Source organism: Plasmodium brasilianum, chromosome 8, assembly GCF_023973825.1.
Source record: "Plasmodium brasilianum strain Bolivian I chromosome 8, whole genome shotgun sequence".
NCBI classification, from domain to species: Eukaryota; Apicomplexa; class Aconoidasida; order Haemosporida; family Plasmodiidae; genus Plasmodium; species Plasmodium brasilianum.
This window is the reverse complement of record NC_090121.1, coordinates 1,798,870-1,818,594: the sequence shown is the minus strand read 5'-3', so window position 1 is coordinate 1,818,594 and position 19,725 is coordinate 1,798,870. Positions and strand designations below refer to the sequence as shown.

Below are 19,725 nucleotides of genomic sequence, written 5' to 3'. Positions count from 1 at the left end.
TTTTCAAACCAAATAAGTATATCTTGCTAGATCATTTTTTCATTTTATTCTCATAAAATTTTTGGTAAGGATGGTGAATGTTCCCAAAACAAGAAAAACCTACTGCAGTAATAAATGCAAAAAGCACACCATGCATAAAGTTAGTCAGTATAAAAAGGGAAAGGAAAGATTATCAGCATTAGGAAGAAGAAGATATGATATGAAACAAAAGGGTTTCGGTGGTCAAACAAAACCTGTTTTTAAAAAAAAAGCGAAAACTACAAAAAAAATTGTTCTCAAATTGGTAAGGAAAAATAAAAATAAAAAATGTACCTTAAAAATATGGTACATAGTATGCACAGAATAAAGAATTTGACTGTACGCATACCTGTAAATACATTTACATATGCCCAAATATGTACATATATGTATGTACGTACGTGTTAATAAAAGGAAATTATTTTTGTAATTTTATTTACCGCATATTTTTTACTTTTCAACTCTTCATTCACAACAGGAATGCACAAAATGTAAGAAGAAGAGATTTCAGACCTTGAAAAGATGCAAAACATTTGAAATGGGAGCAGACAAAAAGAAGAAAGGAGCAGTATATTAAGCTAAGTGAACGTGGACCCCTTTTTTTTTCCTGCTATTAATTAAATAGTTTTTTATTTTATCCTTTTTTAAAGGATACATATTTACCATTAAGTAATAATGTGCAAGAAAAATATATACAGTATTATATAAAAAAAAAAACAAATGTTTATATCTACGTGTAATAAAAATAAATTAAATGTTTTTAAAAAAAAAACTGCTTAAAAAATTAAGAAACTATTAAATTTATATTATGTCTACAAAGTATTGTGGGACTAAAAAATTACGCCTTATTCTTGAAAGACATTTTAACATGAATAGTATGTATATATATGTATATATATGTATATATATGTATATATATGTATGTATATGTATGTATATGTATGTATATATATGTATGTATATGTATGTATGTATATGTATGTATATGTATGTATATATATGTATGTATATGTATGTATATATATGTATGTATATGTATGTATGTATATGTATGTATATGTATGTATATATATGTATGTATATGTATGTATATGTATGTATATATATGTATGTATATATATGTATGTATATGTATGTATATATATGTATGTATATGTATGTATATATATGTATGTATATGTATGTATATATATGTATGTATATGTATGTATATATATGTATGTATATGTATGTATATATATGTATGTATATGTATGTATATATATGTATGTATATGTATGTATATATATGTGTATATATATATGCCATTTATGTCCGTCATCCTGTGACTATACTGTAAGGGAAAATTATAGAATTTATTCTCGCCAATTTTCAGTTAACCAAGTAAAATTTCCTCTCTTTTTAAAATGCGAAGATTATACGTATTTATGTACACGTGCATATATATATATATGTATATGTGTTTTTTATTTTATATTATTTTTTTTTTTGAGCAAAAAAAGAAAGATTCTCATTTGATTATATCAGCTAACTCTCCTTTGTTGTACAAATCTGCAATTATATCGTAACCTCCAATGAAATTGTTGTTTATATACAAATGGGGAATATACGGCCAGTTACTATAAATCTTTATAGCTTCGCGCAGGTTATTATTCTTCATGACGTCAATATAAATATAATCTTTCACATTCATACTGTTCAGTATACGAACCACCTATATAAAAATAGTGTAAATCAAAAATATACGCACATTATTAATGTGTGCTAACTTTACATGTTCAATGCAAAAATGAAAAAGGAACAAAAATTATTACATTTGCACTAAATCCACATAAAGGTTTTTCTGGTGTTCCCTTCATAAATAAAACAATTTTTTCTTGCTCAAGAACTTCTTTTATTTTTACTTTTAGAGTCTGCAAAAATATAATGTATATTAAAAATGGACAATTTTTATAAAAAAAAAAAAGGATAAGGAAGGAAAAGATAAAATTGTTATTTTTACATCATTGTTTGTTATTTTTACAAATGTCTCATTTATCATCTTCAAAATTTTATTAACACCTGATACACATCCGTTTTTTCAAAATCTTTAAATTGATCAGTACTGTTGTTTGTCTGTTGTTCTGATATCCCATTTTTCTTATCTTGAAAAGAATTGCTAAAGTTAATTTTTGACACTCTAATAAAAGAAAAGAAGTTGGTATTTCTACTGCATATTATATTTTTTCTTAACAGAAAGAATATCCCAAATCTGTTTTTTACTATCATTATAAAAAATGTGCACAGGTCCAGTTTTTTATCCTCAAAGACATACAAACTAGCTATTTTGTATTTGTATGTAAAAAAAAAAAAAAAAGAAATAACGAAATAACGAAATGTCAAAATGACGAAATGTCAAAATGACGAAATGTCGAAATAACGAAATGTCGAAATAACGAAATGTCGAAATAACGAAATGAAGGAAAAATATGTACCTTGTGCTTAATTTCTGATTCTATTTATTTTATTTATATTCTGTTATTTACTTTATTTTGTTCTCTTTTTTTACTCCCAAAATAGTGTCGTAAAAAAAAATTCTATATATCTATACTGATGTAATAACAATTTAAAATTATATTAAATTGTGTGTGTAAAAAAAATGCTCTATATAATAAGATTCAAGCATTTAAAAATATAACATCATTAACATATTTTTTTATCGAAATAATGGGGTATAACAGGAATATGTGTGTACTACGCTTCAATCATAATAATTCATAAGAAAATAGTATGTAGCACATCAGTTATCACAGAGGATGTAGATTTTTAATTCCGTTAGTAATTTAATTTTTATAAAATTCGAAAAAACATGATTCTCTTTATTTCAAGCTTATAAAATGACAAGGATAAAAGGATATGAAGTATCAATTTTCTTGAACCTTAAAAAACATTTTTTTTTTTTTATATGACGATAATTCAATTAATATAGTAATATATTAGAATGAAGAAAAAGCCTGATCTGTATTTTATTATATAAGTAAAGCTAATCAAATAATGAAAACCGTTATTATATTCTAGGAATTATCTCCAGCAATTTATTTAAAAATATTTCATACTTGAATGTGCAAAAGTGTAAAATACCTTTACTGTAAAATAGATATTTAAAGGCAACACAAATGCTAGAGTATACATATACATATGTATAAATATATACATGTACAATAAAGCGTACATTTGTGCAACAAACTTAATTTTTCATATTAATTTCATGTTTTTTTTTCCTTTCAGAATTATATTATTTAATGATACTGCAAACCTTAAAAGATGCTTTTTCCTCTTTAGCTACGTATTTTAAATTAAGTTCCAAAATAAATAAAATTTCTAAATGTTTTTAAATTTATAAGAAATATATTTTCGAAATTTAAGGTTCTCTCGTTAAGCAACATAAACACGAAAAAAATAAACCAAAAAGTCAAATAAACTTATAAGTACTTTTTTTTTTTTTTTTTTTTTTTTAGCTTTTTTTTTATTTTTTATAAATATTTTTAAAATACTGGTAATTTTTAGAATTATATATTGAATATATATAATATATATACAATTAAGTGCAAACATTAGTAATCATTCACAAAAAAAAGAAAAAAGAAAGAAAAAATATATATAAATATATATGTATATAATATTTCGAAAGATACATGCTATTTATTTAGTGAAAGAGTATTAAGACTAAAACTAATACTATTCCTAACGAATTACTTACGACATTAAATATACTGGAGCATTTATCTAGTGAACAAATTTCAGTTTCAAGGTCACTTAAAACTAATTCTGCAGGTTTCTTATTTTTTGCATCAACCTTTCTTCTAGCCCTTATACCACTTCCACAAGTTACACTACATGGTGACCATTCCTCCGTAATACTATTACGAATACTTTCTAAATAATTCTTTATATGTTCTTCAGATGGACCATTAGACGAATCATTATTTTCTTCCTGGTTGTCCTTTTTATTCGTATTTGCATCCACTTTATTATCCTTATTTTTCGCTTTTTCATTTCCTGCTGCATTTCCTGCTGCGTTACCTGCTGCATTTCCTGCTGCATTTCCTGCTGCGTTACCTGCTGCATTTCCTGCTGCATTTCCTGCTGCGTTACCTGCTGCATTTCCTGCTGCATTTCCTGCTGCATTTCCTGCTGCATTTCCTGCTGCGTTACCTGCTGCGTTACCTGCTGCATTTCCTGCTGCATTTCCTGCTGCGTTACCTGCTGCATTTCCTGCATCATTTCCTGCTGCATTTCCTGCTGCGTTACCTGCTGCATTTCCTGCTGCATTTCCTGCTGCGTTACCTGCTGCGTTACCTGCTGCATTTCCTGCTGCATTTCCTGCTGCATTTCCTGCTGCATTTCCTGCATCATTTCCTGCATTTCCTTCATCATTTCCTGCCATTTCCTGTTACATTTCTGCTGCATTTCCTGCTGTGCTTTCCTGCTGCGCTGCTGCATTTCCTGCATCATTTCCTGCTGCATTTCCTGCTGCATTTCCTGCTGCATTTCCTGCTGCATTTCCTGCTGCGTTACCTGCTGCATTTCCTGCATCATTTCCTGCTGCATTTCCTGCTGCGTTACCTGCTGCATTTCCTGCTGCATTTCCTGCTGCGTTACCTGCTGCGTTACCTGCTGCATTTCCTGCTGCATTTCCTGCTGCATTTCCTGCTGCATTTCCTGCATCATTTCCTGCATCATTTCCTTCATCATTTCCTGCGTCATCATCATCTCCGGGGGGTTGTTTCAATTTATTTTCAACAGCTTTTGTGGGTTTTTTTTTTCTTTCATTGGTCACATTTCCATCTTTTTCATTGTTATTTTCATTAAGTAATCTGATTGTCTTATTATAGTTATAGAAATGATCTTGATTCGTGCTATATCTGACTTCTAACTCATTAAATAATTTAGTGTCCACATTATTGTAACACAACTCACTTAAATTTCTTGACTTGGTGGAATTTGAGTTGTGATGATATCCAGGGAAGAGGAAATCAACAATTAAAAAAGAGGATATTGCTAAGACAGATAACTTCTTCATGTTGGAGCAAGTCTATATTTATATATACTTTTTTGTGTTTTTATTATTTACTTATTATTTATTTTTTTTTAATATTCAGCAAATTATGTATGTGAAATTTAAAACAAAAAGGATTGTATTTACAACAATTAATCTTGTATAGTTTAATTCTTTTGTTGTTTGAAGATAAATAGTTTAAAAACACGTAAAAGGAAAACAAGTTTACGAAATTATAAGTAAAAAACATTTTTTTTTTTAAATAAAATAAAAATATATACATATATGTATATATGTGTATATATATATATATATATATATATATAATTATATATATACACACATATATACATATATGTATATAGATATATGCATAATTTTTTTCTTAATTATAAAAAGGGCAATTCACATAATTTTTAAAAGATTGTAATGTCTTGCTTGTAGCCATGCAGCCATGCATATATACATAATATAGATAAAGTGTTCTGACAAAGTTAAAAATATAAAAAAAAAAAAATTAAAAATAAATAATAAATAAATAAACTGCATGTACGAAATGTAGGCCTTCTGACAATTTCTTCTATCTTTTATTTCTGCATGTAAAATAAAGGAAACGATATATTATGTGCGCATTTCATCTTACGAGGTGTTAATTTTTTTCCTTTAAGGTGCGCCTTATATGGGTGCATGTAATTTAGAACAAAGGTCTTGCTTTTTTAATTCTGCGAAGAGGATGAGTTTTGAACCTTTTATAGGATGTGCATGTATAAAGATTAAAATATTTCCTTAAAATGGTGAACCAATTATTTCTAAATGTAAATGGGGTTGAATGTATATGAAAATTAAAAAATTTAATTATTACATTAGCTGTCAAATACCAGACATGTTCATATTTATGAGCAGCTATTTATTAATATTTTATAAAGACTTACAAAGTGTTTTTTTTTTTTTTTTTTTCATTACACACTATAAACTTTTTTCGCTATGAAAAACATTAAGCCCAAGCTAATATATTTTTTTTTTTTTTTGAGACACTTAAAAAATGGCCCTATTAATATAGGCTTACACATTTTGACGTGAATTGTATGGGACTATGTTGTAATGTGAAGTAACCCAAAAAAATTTAAGCTCCCATTTTTTTTGCAGTATAAAAATACGAATAGGACACTTCTCAGATAACATATACACATTTATACATGAAAACATATTGTATCTTAAAGAATTTGTGTAATGTTCAGAGAAAAAAAAACAAAAAAAAAGAAAACAGCTTCTTCCTTATATTTCACTTATATCCTTATTAGTACCCTTATAAATGCACCATTTTTCCGTATATATGAGTTAAATTTAAGGTCTTATAAAGCTTAAATCTTTCGAACGAGATAATAAAAATACGCAAGATAAATTTAATTATCACTGCTAATAAAAATATGATCCTTTTGTGGTTTAATAAATTACTATATTTCAAGTATATTTTATAATTTTACGCATTTTCTTCATGTCTAAAGCTAAAAGAAAAAATACGTTCATACATATAAAAATTTATATATTAAATATGTTGTGTAAAAAACGTTGTACCAATATCTATCGTGCAGATAATAACTTAAGGTAAACTGCATATATTACACGCACACACACTCCTGATTAACCTTTTTTTTTTTTTTTTTTTTAAAACGAAATTCTATCATAAGCTTGGTTGGTTAGGTCGAAATTATGAAGTTCTATTATATACACAAAATATACAGTTTAAAAAGAAAATTACTTTAGTTAACATTTTTTGTTAATAAAAATTAAGGTTGAAATATTATTTAATGGAACAAGCATATCATAATATCTAAACCTCACTAACATAAACCTTATAATATAAATGGAAGAAATGGCTTAATTAATCATAATTTTGCCTGCCCTGTGCATAATATGCGAACATATTTTTATGCACACATATATGCACAGTTAAAATATGTAAGCGTTTTGGTTATTTAAGGTATCTTCAGCTAAATTTGGTCGTTCCTCAAATACTGGCTAAATTTATTTAGTATCTTTCGAATTTACTAAGCACCATGCACAATTTTCTTAAATACACGTAAAAATTGTGGAGACTTCTTTTTTAATTAGAAGAGTTTGCGCAGTTATTTCCTTCACATTTTTTTTTTCTGTCTTTTATTTTTTAGTTAATATAACTATATATATATATATATATATATATATATATATATATACATATGCGAACGAAATAATTCTTTTTTATTACAAGGAGTAAATGAATTTTTATTTGACATTAACACAGTAAACCCGTAATATTTTGCCTTTACCGTAGAACCGATATAATTAATGCGTAAAAAGTGGGAAATTATAAAATGATTGTATAAATTATTTATACATTAATAAATATGTACGCGTATACTTATTCTTGTTATCATATACCTTTACGCACTTTTCATAATAGCAATACATAAGCAAGGATCTATATTGCTCTACATTAAAAGATAAACTTTTTATGCTCGTAAACATATAAAGATTGTGGAGGTATTGAAAAAATTACGAATTTTAAGATTTTCAAAACACAAAAAAAATATTTAACGTAACTAGGATAAAAGAAACTGAGATTGTATTAGCAAATAGGAAATATTTTTTTTAAGAACAAAACATTAGGAACTGTTGTATATTCATTTAAAAGTGTTCCAAAATATGAGGGCTTACAAGTTCCAATTTCTTATATAAATGTATATATATATTATAATACTAACCCTTTTCATATTTATATTAAAAAGACAAAATTAAATAAAGCATAAGAGTAAACAAAAAATTGAACAGTGTGTATAATGCACAACTCAATTGAATCAAAAAATTTAAAACCTCATAGTAACAATACGTATGTTTACATATATTAATTCTGGACAAAACTTATGTATGTGACAAATGCAATATAAGAGAAAAAAAAAAAAAAAATTATATGAACATGTAAGCAATGAAATGATAAAAAAAAAAAAAAATATTCAAACTTTTTGAATATTACTAATTTAAAAAAAAAAAAAAAAAAAATTTATTAATAAGTAATCAATTAAAAAAATGCAGAAAAATTTTTTATTCCAGCTAGCTAATTATAACTCAGTTCAAAAGTAAATTTGAAAAAAAAAGAAAAAAGAAAAAAATATATATAGGCAATTAAATATAAATAAATATATAAATATAAATAAATATATAAATATATACATATAAATAAATATATAAATATATACATATAAATAAATATATACTTATATATATATATATATATTATCCCCCTTGATTTTCAAATAAATATGCATACCTGAAAAAATGTGAAAATTGTTATAGTACACATTTCCTCCGCTTTTTTCTTTTAAATTTTTCACATATTAAAGGTATGTTTAGCACATAATAAAATGATTTTTATTTTTTGTGAGCATATTAATATGGCAAGCCGAAATGCCCAGCATTTTCCTTTTCAATGCCATATATATTTCATTTTTTTTTTTTATCATATATTGTGATAAATTACATAAACAATATTATAATTTATGTAATCATTTTAAAAATAGCACCTCAGAATGATGATTTATGTTTATTTTATTATATCAATAAAATTTAGATTCATATCATCATTTTTATAACCTTATCTTATGCATTTACTATTTGCTTCATTAACTGTCCATTTCATTAAATTTCGCGAGCAACGAAACTTGACTTATATTGTTAGATGGTCCACTTTTCTTCTTAATAAGGTCTAATATTTTATCACATTTTTTACCCTGGATAATTGGTTGTTCAAACATTTCGCATTTTATATCGTGTGCATCCAATTTTCTTGATTTAAGAAATCTTTTTTTTTCTTTTCTTCCTTTTTTATATTGTACATATTAAAAATTTTAGATAACCACAACAATTCTATAAATTTATTAAGCTGTTCAGCATTCATATAATCATCACAAGATATATAAGGATGAAAAAGATTTTGCAGCTGTACATTTTGATAAATTTTAGTACTTTCTTCTTCCGTCAACTGTTTAACACTCTTATTATATAAATCTTTTACGTCTTCATCATTTTCTTGTGTTAAACCGAATGATTTTTCATCAATGGCACTCAAACTTTTAGTTATACTGAATTTATCTCTTATTAAGTTAAAATCTTCTGCATTCATTTTAAATATACCACCTGCTATATTCTTATATGAATTATCTGAATATTCGTTATAATATCTGTTTCTTCTGGGAGCTTTAAATATTTCCCCCTCATCGTTGTCTTCATCATACCCTTCGTCGTTTTCATCATCATCTTTGTCATCAACATTATTAACATTAACCTCATTATCATAATAAGATCTATTTCTATGTCTAAAAGGTGAAATTCTTTTAAAAAAATTTTGCGATTTTTTTTTTTTTTACTTTTGCTTGAACTACTTACTTTTGATTCATGATCTTTCGTTAATGAAAAAATGTTTCTCACATTATCAAAAAAATGAGAACGTTTTAATGAGCCTGATTTCCTTTTAACATCGTCTATATCATCCTTAACTAAATCTGATTTAAAAGGAGTCTGAAATAAAATATTTTGCTTAATATTAAAAAGACCCGTTTCGTTTTGGTGTTCATCAAATTCTTCTATTGAAGGAGAGCTTAAACTTGATTTGTTCGGAGAACTTTTACCATGTTCAAATTCATCTACACCAGATTCGCTAGAAAACGTTTCCATGCCGTCAATTACTTCTGAGTCTAAATATGAACTGTCAGCAGAGTCACTACAGCTGGAATTATATGTAGATCGCCTTTTTCTTCTCATACTAGAAAAAAAATCTTTTCATAGTAAAAACAGAGCGGAATTAAGCGAAATCGACAAAATAGAGCGAAATAGACAAAATAGAGCGAAATAGACAAAATAGAGCGAAATAGACAAAATAGAGCGAAATAGACAAAATAGAGCGAAATAGACAAAATAAAGCGAAATAGACAAAATAAAGCGAAATAGACAAAATAGAGCGAAATAGACAAAATAAAGCGAAATAGACAAAATAGAGCGAAATAGACAAAATAAAGCGAAATAGACAAAATAAAGCGAAATAGACAAAATAAAGCGAAATAGACAAAATATAGCGAAATAGACAGAGCAAATTATTTCATTTCATATATAAATGATATAAAATAATTTGCATATCATTTTTATAAGTAAATATTTATAAAGTTACTTAATGGGGTGCTTAATGGAGTTTGTAATTTAAGTCTTAGTTTTGCTCTTTCCTCAGAATTCTGTGAACCTGTTAAAAATGCAAGCACGTTATATATATGTATACTAATTTATACGCGCGTAAAGCACACACACTTAATACTTCGCGCATATTAAACTTTTCAATTCTTTTGTATTTCATGTGCACACAAATGTACTTCATATTAAATTATTTTTCAGTTACATTATGCTTTAACTTTTACGCTTGTTCATGAATACGCAAGTACACTTTGCAAAATTAAATTATAATAAAAAACATATATATGTATGTATATATATATTTATTTATCTATATCTAGCTCTATATATATGACATAACATGAAAAAAAAAAAAAAAGAATTTAAAAATTTTTTTTGCTATAAATGCGGTTCAAATTGAGGAAGGTAAAATGTTATGTGTTAATTTCTTCCACCTGCGAGTTTACTTAAACCTTATACATATACATATAAATACATATATATATATATATATATTTATACATTTTGTATGCACATGTGTTATTTATTCAAATAAATTTTGAGCCTAACCGTTGATCCTATGAAGCGATATAAGTAATAAAAGCGCTGAAAGGAATGTGGGGTTCATTGTATGTTGTTCCTTCAATTTTTATCCCTGATGATTATTTTTCTTATTATTTTCTCTTAATAAATAATAATTTTTTAAAATGAAGTTGAAAATTGAAAAAAGTTCATAGTTAACGATAATGTTAAAATATTATACTCTCCCATATGAAACAATCATTTTATGCAAAACTTACAGAGTTAATTCAGCCCATATTTAAAGAAGCCTTTTTTGGGAGCTGTCGCATTATTTGTAGAATTGTTTTGCATTGCTTAATTTTGTTATGCCGTATTAAATTTTATTTTGTTATATATTATATATATATATATATATTTATTTTTTTTTTTTGGGGGTTGGGGACCTAATTTTGCTACATGACGAAAAATATATCAAGCCAAAAATATACTCATTTGTACCTGTGAAACCATGCTTAATGAACTTTTCTTAGCCCCTTACGTTACTAACATAGAGCAGTTAATGTATACAGCTAAAAATTAAAGGGTGGGTATAACTGAATTTTGTGAAGAACGAGTTAATTTTTTTTTCGTCCGTGATATTTCGATTTGTTCATATAAACATTTATGTACATATACATATATGTATATATATGTATGTGTATGTGGGCACGTATGTATGTACATGCGTCTGCTCTACAAACCAAAAGGAGAGAAACTAAACCACAGCTTAATTCTCACAACAGTGAACAAGTGTACACCTTCATTATTTAACAAGGGCTTACTTGTTATATTAAAACTATTTTAAAAAAAAAAAAATAATAAAATAAAAACTAAAATAATTTTGCACTAATACATATGATAGTCTTTATCACATATTATAACATGTTAAGTAATTATTATATATATGTAGAAAAATGGAATATGCTCAAAAATTTAATTTTTTTATGTACGTAGCGAAATATTGCTTGGTCAGAATTTTCCCTTTTTACCTACTCAATTCAAAATTGTATCAAAATAAAATAAATTATTTTTTACAATTTGAATGAACTGAGAAAAAATGCACATGTAAAAATACAATTTTTGAAAAGAGTAACATTTTGAAAAAGTCAGCCCCCCCTTGAAGTATGTTACAAATATAGTTCTGTGAAATGTTCATGAAATATTCGCTAAATATCCTTAAAAAAATGAGGAAAAACACAAAATAGGGCCTTAAGACTTCTCTTAAAATCGTAAATTATAAAGAGTGTGTTTCCCAGAAAATAGGGGAAAAAAAATTATAAATAGAAAGTGGAAATAGGAGTATACATATAGAAATGATGTATAATGAATGGTTAATAGTAAACAGTTATCTCTGAACGGTGGAAAGTAAACGGTTAACAATATATGATGAAAATACGATGGCGAATGATTGCATTTACGAGTTGGCACTTTCATCCATCCCCCGCGAAATATTATATGTAATTTTATTTTTATGAGTTTTCTATATACATTTGATTAAAAAGAGATGTATACATTTATACTGAAACATTACTAATTTCGGGTTTTGTCATTTAGCTAATTTTATAAATTAGGAATGTGCTTCCTATTTTTTTATGAACAATAACTGTGCCCTTTGTCATTCGTGAAATTTTTTTTAATTTTTTTTTTTTTTTTTTATGTAATTTCTTTTTTAAACTCTATTTTCGCCATTGATTGGGCATAAATAAAAATACGTACATATATATATACATAAGCGGAAGTTATATGTACTTATATTTGTTTAGGTTTCCCCTCTTTTTCTTTTTTTGTAAAATGATATATCGTTCATGCAGAATTTTTTGTTTTATCGTTTATACACTTTTTTAGCTCCATCATCCACCTCCCATTGGAGAATAAATATATAGGACATATCACATATAAACAACAATGTGATACCATTTCGAAAAAAAAAAAAAATATACGCATGGAATAGTATACTTAAGGCATACCATCATCCACATAGCATAATATACACATATTATGTTTACCCCCCCCTTCACTTTTTATTTTTTCCACACACACGCACATACATATATGTATATATATATATGGGTGTAACTCCTTTAAGCGCTTTATATACAACCATGATAGACTTCGACACGTATTTGTTGGTGAACAGTGAAACGCTAAAATCGCTTTCCTTTTTTGAAATATTCTTAACCTTTTATGTTTTAAGAAGACTTACCTATCTTTTTTTCTTTAAACATGGAACAAATTATAACGTAGAAATATGTGCATGTGATGAATTAAATGTGAATAACTTATATAATTCAAAAACTGTAAATTTTGGCAACTTGAAAAATCATAACATAGCACTGTGGAACTTTTTCTCAAAAATTATATTAAAAGAGAAGAAAACAAATATATACACACATACATACACGCACACAAACACAAACACAAACACACACGCAAACACGCACACAAATACGCACACAAACACACACACAAACACGCACACAAATACGCACACAAACACACACACAAACACGCACACAAATACGCACACAAACACACACGCAAACACGCACACAAATACGCACACAAACACACACACAAACACGCACACAAATACGCACACAAACACACACACAAACACGCACACAAATACGCACACAAACACACACACATTTTTTCCTAAAAATGAAGCATATCCAGACAATTATTCGAATATTTGGAATTTTTATCTTTTAAAAATTTTATTTTTTTATTTTAACAGACGAAGGAGAAATTTAAAGCGAAAACGTATTTATGAAAAGGAAAAGGAAGAGATAAAAAAGAGGGATAAGAACTTCTTCTTTTTATTTTCCTCCTACATTATATCCTTGTTACACGAGGAAAATAGCATTATTAAAAAAAAAGATAAGTTACTATTTTTATTTTTGTTTTTCTTTTTTTTCACAAAAAGCTCAACTTGGAAAGGGAAAAAAAACTTAATGAAGGAACCTCTCTTTAACAATAAAGGAAAAAAAAAAAATTCATTTGTTCATAATTATTATAGTGAAATTTACGAAAAAGGTATCTGTAAATATTTTAGAAAAATAAAAGTTAATGCTATACGGAAGTTGTTGGACAACCACTTATGCCACGTGTACATTTTTGACGAAAATGCTAATGAAAACAGTGAGCAGCGGGGAGGAGAGAAAAAAAAAAATGTTATCAGCTGTGTAAACAAAGATACAAGCACAGGTACAAGCAGCGGTACAAGCATCGGAACAAGTAGCAGAACAAGTAGAAGAACAAATAGCAGAACAAGTAGCAGAACAAGTAGCAGAACAAATAGAGGCTCCTGTATTGGAAGGAGTGGCAATGGCAAGGTCCTCATTTTGTGCAAAAAATCTCTTTTCTACCTAAGTCAAATATGCGTAAACTACCTAAAAATTATGAACATGAAGTGTGGAGCGAACCCTAATTTTACAGTTAAAGAGGAGGAAATACTACAGAAAGAAGCCTGTCTTTTAAAATTTTGTACCAATTATTATGTGTCTCATATACATATTTTTCACAGTTTAATGAACATAAGGAAAAATAATGCTCTTCACTTATTTATGTTGTTATTACAATATATTCATAATAAAAAAAAATGTATCATCCATATTTCTAAGGGGAGATTTAAAAAAAAAATATTCCATCAGAAGAAAAACATTTCCTACCCCTTCTATTTTAAGATATTTTTAGTGCTTATATATTACAGGTTTTTTCACACACATAAAAAAAAAAAAGTATTCACTTCTTTTGTTCCATTTATTCAACCTTTCAACAAATGGGAAGATGCATATAAATATATACCCCTCAAACAAGGTAATAAGTATTCACATTGTCAAACAAACAAACAACACAGATCTGAAAAAAAAAAGGAAGTTATCTCCTACTTTACTGCAACATGTGCATATATATGTCTTATACACAATAATAGTTATTATAACATATACTATATCTTTTTACATTTGGTAAGAAAAACGGAAAATACATATCTCTATGAGAAGATAAATCATTTCATAAACGAGCTAGCTAAATTAGACGCGAAGTGTCAATATTTGTGGAACATGAAAAATATGCTTTTTTACACATATTTGCATATATGTTTGATGAAAAATACACAAATGGTAAAGAAGCATAAAAATGAAAAATTTGGGGATGTCCCTTTTCTAAATAATTTTTCATTTTTTCAAAGGAGAATATCTCCCCATTCGAAGGAGTGCAAAACATGTATGAATTCAGACAAATACCACTTGAAAAAAAATAAATCAAATATGATGATAATATATGAGAGCGAAAATAGAAAAGCACGCCTAATGAAGCAGCAAATATGCTCAGGTAATAACGTATGTAATGATGGCATTCCGTATTGTAAATGTAAAGCCTTTAATTGTGAACACATGACAAAAAATAAAAAGAGGAACATATATATTTATAGGAATAATGAATATTTAAAATATATACAGAGAAATTTTGAATTTTTTTTTAAAATATTAGAATGTAAATCATACAACTATATGGCTGCCTCACATATTTTTACTTTTTGCAATATACTTGTTTTTCTGTTCAACTTTAAAGAAGGAGGATTCTTAGGTTTCAAAAATAACGAAATAATAAAAAAAAAATTGGAAAATCATTATAAAACTCTTTTACATAAAAATATTTATTATTACGCATTTCATAGTTCATTTGTTCTGCTTTATTTGCAAAAGGTGTATTGCATTTTGATTGAACATTTGAAGAAATTTTTTTTTGTTGTGTTGAAGAAAAATGTATATACATGTAATTTTAATTTGCTCGTTAAAGGAGTAGCATGTAATGATAATAGGAGGACAGGAAAAAGTAACAGAAGGAAGAGACTGATTCGTCTCAATTCTATTAAAAATGGTAACAGTAGTTGTTCCTATCACTGTCAGATATATAAAAATCGAGCTAGCGTAGGCAACAAAATGAGCATGCGCAATTACAAATATGGGAATAGTTATACCAAGAAGGAAGGAAAGGAATGGATTGAAAAGGAACAGCATGACATATCTGAACTTTTGTATTACAATAGAAACAATTCAAATAACTTAATTTGTAATGATAATATTGCTACAATTTTTTCCATTAATTCGAGTAGCTGTGGTTGTAATTTAATAAATAGTTCAAATAAGCTAGTTAGTGATAAAAAAAAAAAAATTTATAAATATCAAAGCACTGTATTATCAGTTATTCAAAAAAGCAGAAACCGCTTCGAAAACGAAATTAGAAGAAACGGTTATATATATGTAAAAAGCACTTATGTCGAATTTTATTTGTTAGCAAAAAAAAAAAATTATGAACAAGACAGGAACATTTTGTCTAATTTGTTATATAAAAAAATAAAAAAATATTTATTAAATTATAAAACTTTTTCAAAAGATATGATAAAACTGCTCAAAGAATTTTATAGCGAAAAATGTTACATAAATTTTTATGCTAATGCTTTGAGAAATATTATGTACTGTGTGTGCAATTGTAATTTCTTTTTTTTCGAGATATTTTATAACTTAATTGTTCCTTTATTGCTTCAAAAAAAAAAGGACCTGAACAGGCAAGGTGATAATGGGGGAAAAAATGCAAAAATAAATGAGCAAAAAAAAATAAATCATCTTTCACAGATATATCAAAAGAAAGGACAAAAAGCACTAACAACTCTGCTCCGCAACTTTGACCGCCATTTTATGAAAGAATTAAAACATTTTAGAGAGATTTACATTTCTTTCAAGATCATGTGCGAAGGGGAGCAAAATGTTCATATAAAATCAGTTAATCGTCTGTTAAGAATTTGTGTACGAGCTAATAAAACTTATTACAGTTGCTTAATGAAAAAAGGGAATAAACAAGTAAAAAGTAAAAAATGGATAACCAACCATTTTCATATATTTTCTCTCAATACATATAATTTCGACGTGCTTCTAAGCATTTTAATTTCTTACATTAAAATGAAAAAAAAAAAAAAAGAAAAAAAAGAAGCAAATAAAAAAAACAAAGGAGAAAAAGATAGTACTACCTCAAGAAATTATAACTCCATGTTTTTTAAATGTATTTTTAATACAATCCATGAACATGCTTTGCATATATATCACATGCTAAAAATGTATGTATATAAGGAAAATGATAATGCACCCATTACCAACAATAGCTGTAGCAAAAGAATTGCGAACTATATGAACTGTAAATCGGTTAATGTCAAAATAATTCATATGAAGAGTTGTATAAATTATACTGATTTTAGTAATACCAACAAAAGCGTTATTAAAAATGATAATGTAAAGTATAATGATGTAAAGCATAATAATGCACAGAATAATAATGGTAATAATGACATGGACAAAAATACCATAGATGGGTCCAAAGCACGTGATAGATTAAACTATTTCGAGCTAAATTTAAAAGCAAATCTAAATTTTTTATATAAAATATACATAGATATAGATCACTTTTTTAAAATTTTGAAAATTAATAACTTCACTATTTTTTACATTGCAAGAAAATGTGCACACTCATCCAAAAAAATAAAAAAAAAAATTTTCTTTTTAAAATTCCTTTTTTCAATTCATTTTCTTACGTTTTTATGTGAACATAGATATATATTTTCACTACTAAGGGAAATATATAAAATCTTAAAATTTTTGTTTTGTAAAAAGTTCTATATATCGGATTAGCTCAATTTTATTTTCATTCATTTAACAACTGGTGTTTCTTCTTCAGCTGATTTTTTTTTCTTCTACTTATTTGTTTTACACTTTAAGAATTCTGTTTCATATCAAATTTTGCTTTTTTATATTTTTATGCTAAAAATAAAAGTTATTTGTATTTAATTAAACTACAAAGAGGTGTAGAAAATTTAGACAACAAAAAAAAAAAAAAAAAAGTTGTGCCCTTAGATAAATAAGCACAAGTATATATATGCATGTATATATATTCCCGTATATTAAGCACAATCTTAAATAATTGGTAAAAAAAAAAAAAAAAAAACTCAGAAAAACAAAGGTATAAAAGGTGACAAAAATTCAGTTTTGTATTTATGCACCAATTAAAAGGTAAATATAAAAGGCGGTCTAACTCAATGATGTACGGTAATATAACCACTTTATCGTTTAAAGATGTGAAAATATACCATTTATAAAACCAAAAAAAATAATAAAATAAAATGAAAAATAATTCAAATAACAAATGTTTTATTTTAAACTTAATATATAAATGTTCATTATCAATTCTACTCAAACGATGTTATTAATAATTTTATTTTTCATTTTGGTAAAAGTTCTTTTTTTTTTTTTTCCCTTTTTCATGAATTGTCTTTATTTTCCTGCTGGTACGCATATATTGCACATGCACATTTTCTATGCTTTACATAATCATTAATAATGTACTGAATTCTGTCGTTTAATAAGTCATACAGTTGCATATAACTTAACTGCAATTGTTTCCTAACTTTAAATTCTTTTTCTAGTAATAATTTTATTTTACATTTGCTGTTTTGTATTTGCTTCTTTATATGATCTAAATTATTTTGGTAATTTATTATTTCTCTTTCATATATATTATTATTTTCACAAAAATTCATCATATAATTTATATTATTTTGTTTTACATGTTCTTCCTTTTTTAGCATGGATAATTTTTCCTCTAACATACTCCTTATTGAGTGCTTCTCACTTATTTCAATTCGTAATTGCTTCAATTTTTCCGTAATTACTTTTATTGTTTCTCGATAATTTTTTTCATTGGTATCTTCGAAAGTTTCATCATTTATTTCATTATTCAAAAATGTTAATGGAAAATTGTCAAAAAGAATTTGCTCATTCATTATTCTGAAAAAAAAACTAACTGGGACACTGCAAAATTTGAAGAAGAAATAACGGTTAAAAGATATAATCTTAGAAAAATTAAAACCCTTTTTTTTATTTAAACTTTTACTTTATTTCATTTGATTGGGCAAATAAAGAATAAAATTAAAATTTTAGTGCCATGGTTCTCAACACGAACGTGGTGAAAACAAAAATATGAAAACAACTTATATATATATATATATATATATTTTTTTTTTTTTTTTTTTTTTATTTATATGTATATTTCATATATATTATTTTACTATAGTAATAAGCTAACGAGTAAAGAAAAAGGAACTTTGAGCGCTCCTACTACAGATTTATTTATAACACGAATCAAAAAAATTTATTCCAATATGTACATAAATCCCATCGTCATCTAAAACTTTAATCATTCAGCTTGCAAATAATTTAATCACGTAAAATGGGGAAGGTAACATAAAGAAAATTTTTTTCTTAAATTTGGCCTCATATATGTATTATATGTATATGCAGTATATGCACTGTTCAGATAAAATGTTGCTATTTATCGTACTACGGGAAATAAGTTATTATTCGTTAATTTTTCTTCAATTAATACTTAATTTTTCCATAATTCACTCTTATAGTTATTTCTCTGTTACTTTTTCAACGTTATACGTATAAATATATATATATATTATCATACATATGTGCATGTAATATGCAACATATATGGTTTTTTTTTTTTTTTTTTTGAGCGCATTAATAATTTAAAATTTTTTTTTTGTCAAAAAATTATTACCTGTTCAGGTAAAAATAATATATTTAAAACTTTATGTACGAACAAATATTTTTCCTATTAAATGAAAAAAAATTATGCAGAATCGTAAATCCTTGTGGAAAACATTAAAGAAATTTTTTTTTTTTTATTCTTAACCATTTATAATCAGTTCGTACGATAGTTTTACGCTCGAAATACGGTAGTCCTAATATTGTAAATTTCCAATTTAACAGTAAGTATCACTAATGTAACTACCTTTTTTTTTTTTTTTTTCTTTTTATTCTACATGTTGTATAAATTTAAATGTTATTACT

The 19,725-nt window shown here is 26.1% G+C and overlaps 5 protein-coding genes and 1 pseudogene across 6 annotated transcripts; 2 read left to right on the top strand and 4 right to left on the bottom strand.

Annotated features, from left to right (window-relative positions):
* Nucleotides 1-70: 70 nt before the first annotated feature.
* Nucleotides 71-595, top strand: MKS88_002548 (60S ribosomal protein L44; the record flags this gene model as incomplete). The annotated part of the gene is made up of 2 exons (XM_067215568.1): nt 71-283; nt 497-595. 2 exons carry the CDS (start codon nt 71-73, stop codon nt 593-595), a joined length of 312 nt encoding a protein of 103 aa, XP_067073981.1.
* Nucleotides 596-1,528: 933 nt separating this feature from the next.
* Nucleotides 1,529-2,286, bottom strand: MKS88_002547 (1-cys-glutaredoxin-like protein-1; the record flags this gene model as incomplete). The annotated part of the gene is made up of 3 exons (XM_067215567.1): nt 1,529-1,732; nt 1,833-1,931; nt 2,080-2,286. The coding sequence occupies 3 exons, from the start codon at nt 2,284-2,286 to the stop codon at nt 1,529-1,531; spliced, it is 510 nt and encodes a 169-aa protein (XP_067073980.1).
* A 1,417-nt stretch (nt 2,287-3,703) lies between these two features.
* Nucleotides 3,704-5,080, bottom strand: MKS88_002546 (uncharacterized protein; the record flags this gene model as incomplete). The annotated part of the gene is made up of 2 exons (XM_067215565.1): nt 3,704-4,437; nt 4,576-5,080. 2 exons carry the CDS (start codon nt 5,078-5,080, stop codon nt 3,704-3,706), a joined length of 1,239 nt encoding a protein of 412 aa, XP_067073979.1.
* A 3,775-nt stretch (nt 5,081-8,855) lies between these two features.
* Nucleotides 8,856-9,853, bottom strand: MKS88_002545 (uncharacterized protein; the record flags this gene model as incomplete). Its single annotated transcript, XM_067215564.1, has 2 exons — nt 8,856-9,349; nt 9,460-9,853. 2 exons carry the CDS (start codon nt 9,851-9,853, stop codon nt 8,856-8,858), a joined length of 888 nt encoding a protein of 295 aa, XP_067073978.1.
* Nucleotides 9,854-12,915: 3,062 nt separating this feature from the next.
* MKS88_002544 lies at nt 12,916-17,729 on the top strand (annotated as a pseudogene). Its single transcript has 3 exons — nt 12,916-13,148; nt 13,551-17,329; nt 17,587-17,726. Coding segments are annotated over exons 1-3 (4,152 nt in total).
* Nucleotides 17,730-18,125: 396 nt separating this feature from the next.
* On the bottom strand, nt 18,126-18,647 carry MKS88_002543 (uncharacterized protein; the record flags this gene model as incomplete). Its single annotated transcript, XM_067215563.1, has 1 exon — nt 18,126-18,647. The coding sequence occupies one exon, from the start codon at nt 18,645-18,647 to the stop codon at nt 18,126-18,128; it is 522 nt and encodes a 173-aa protein (XP_067073977.1).
* Nucleotides 18,648-19,725: the final 1,078 nt, after the last annotated feature.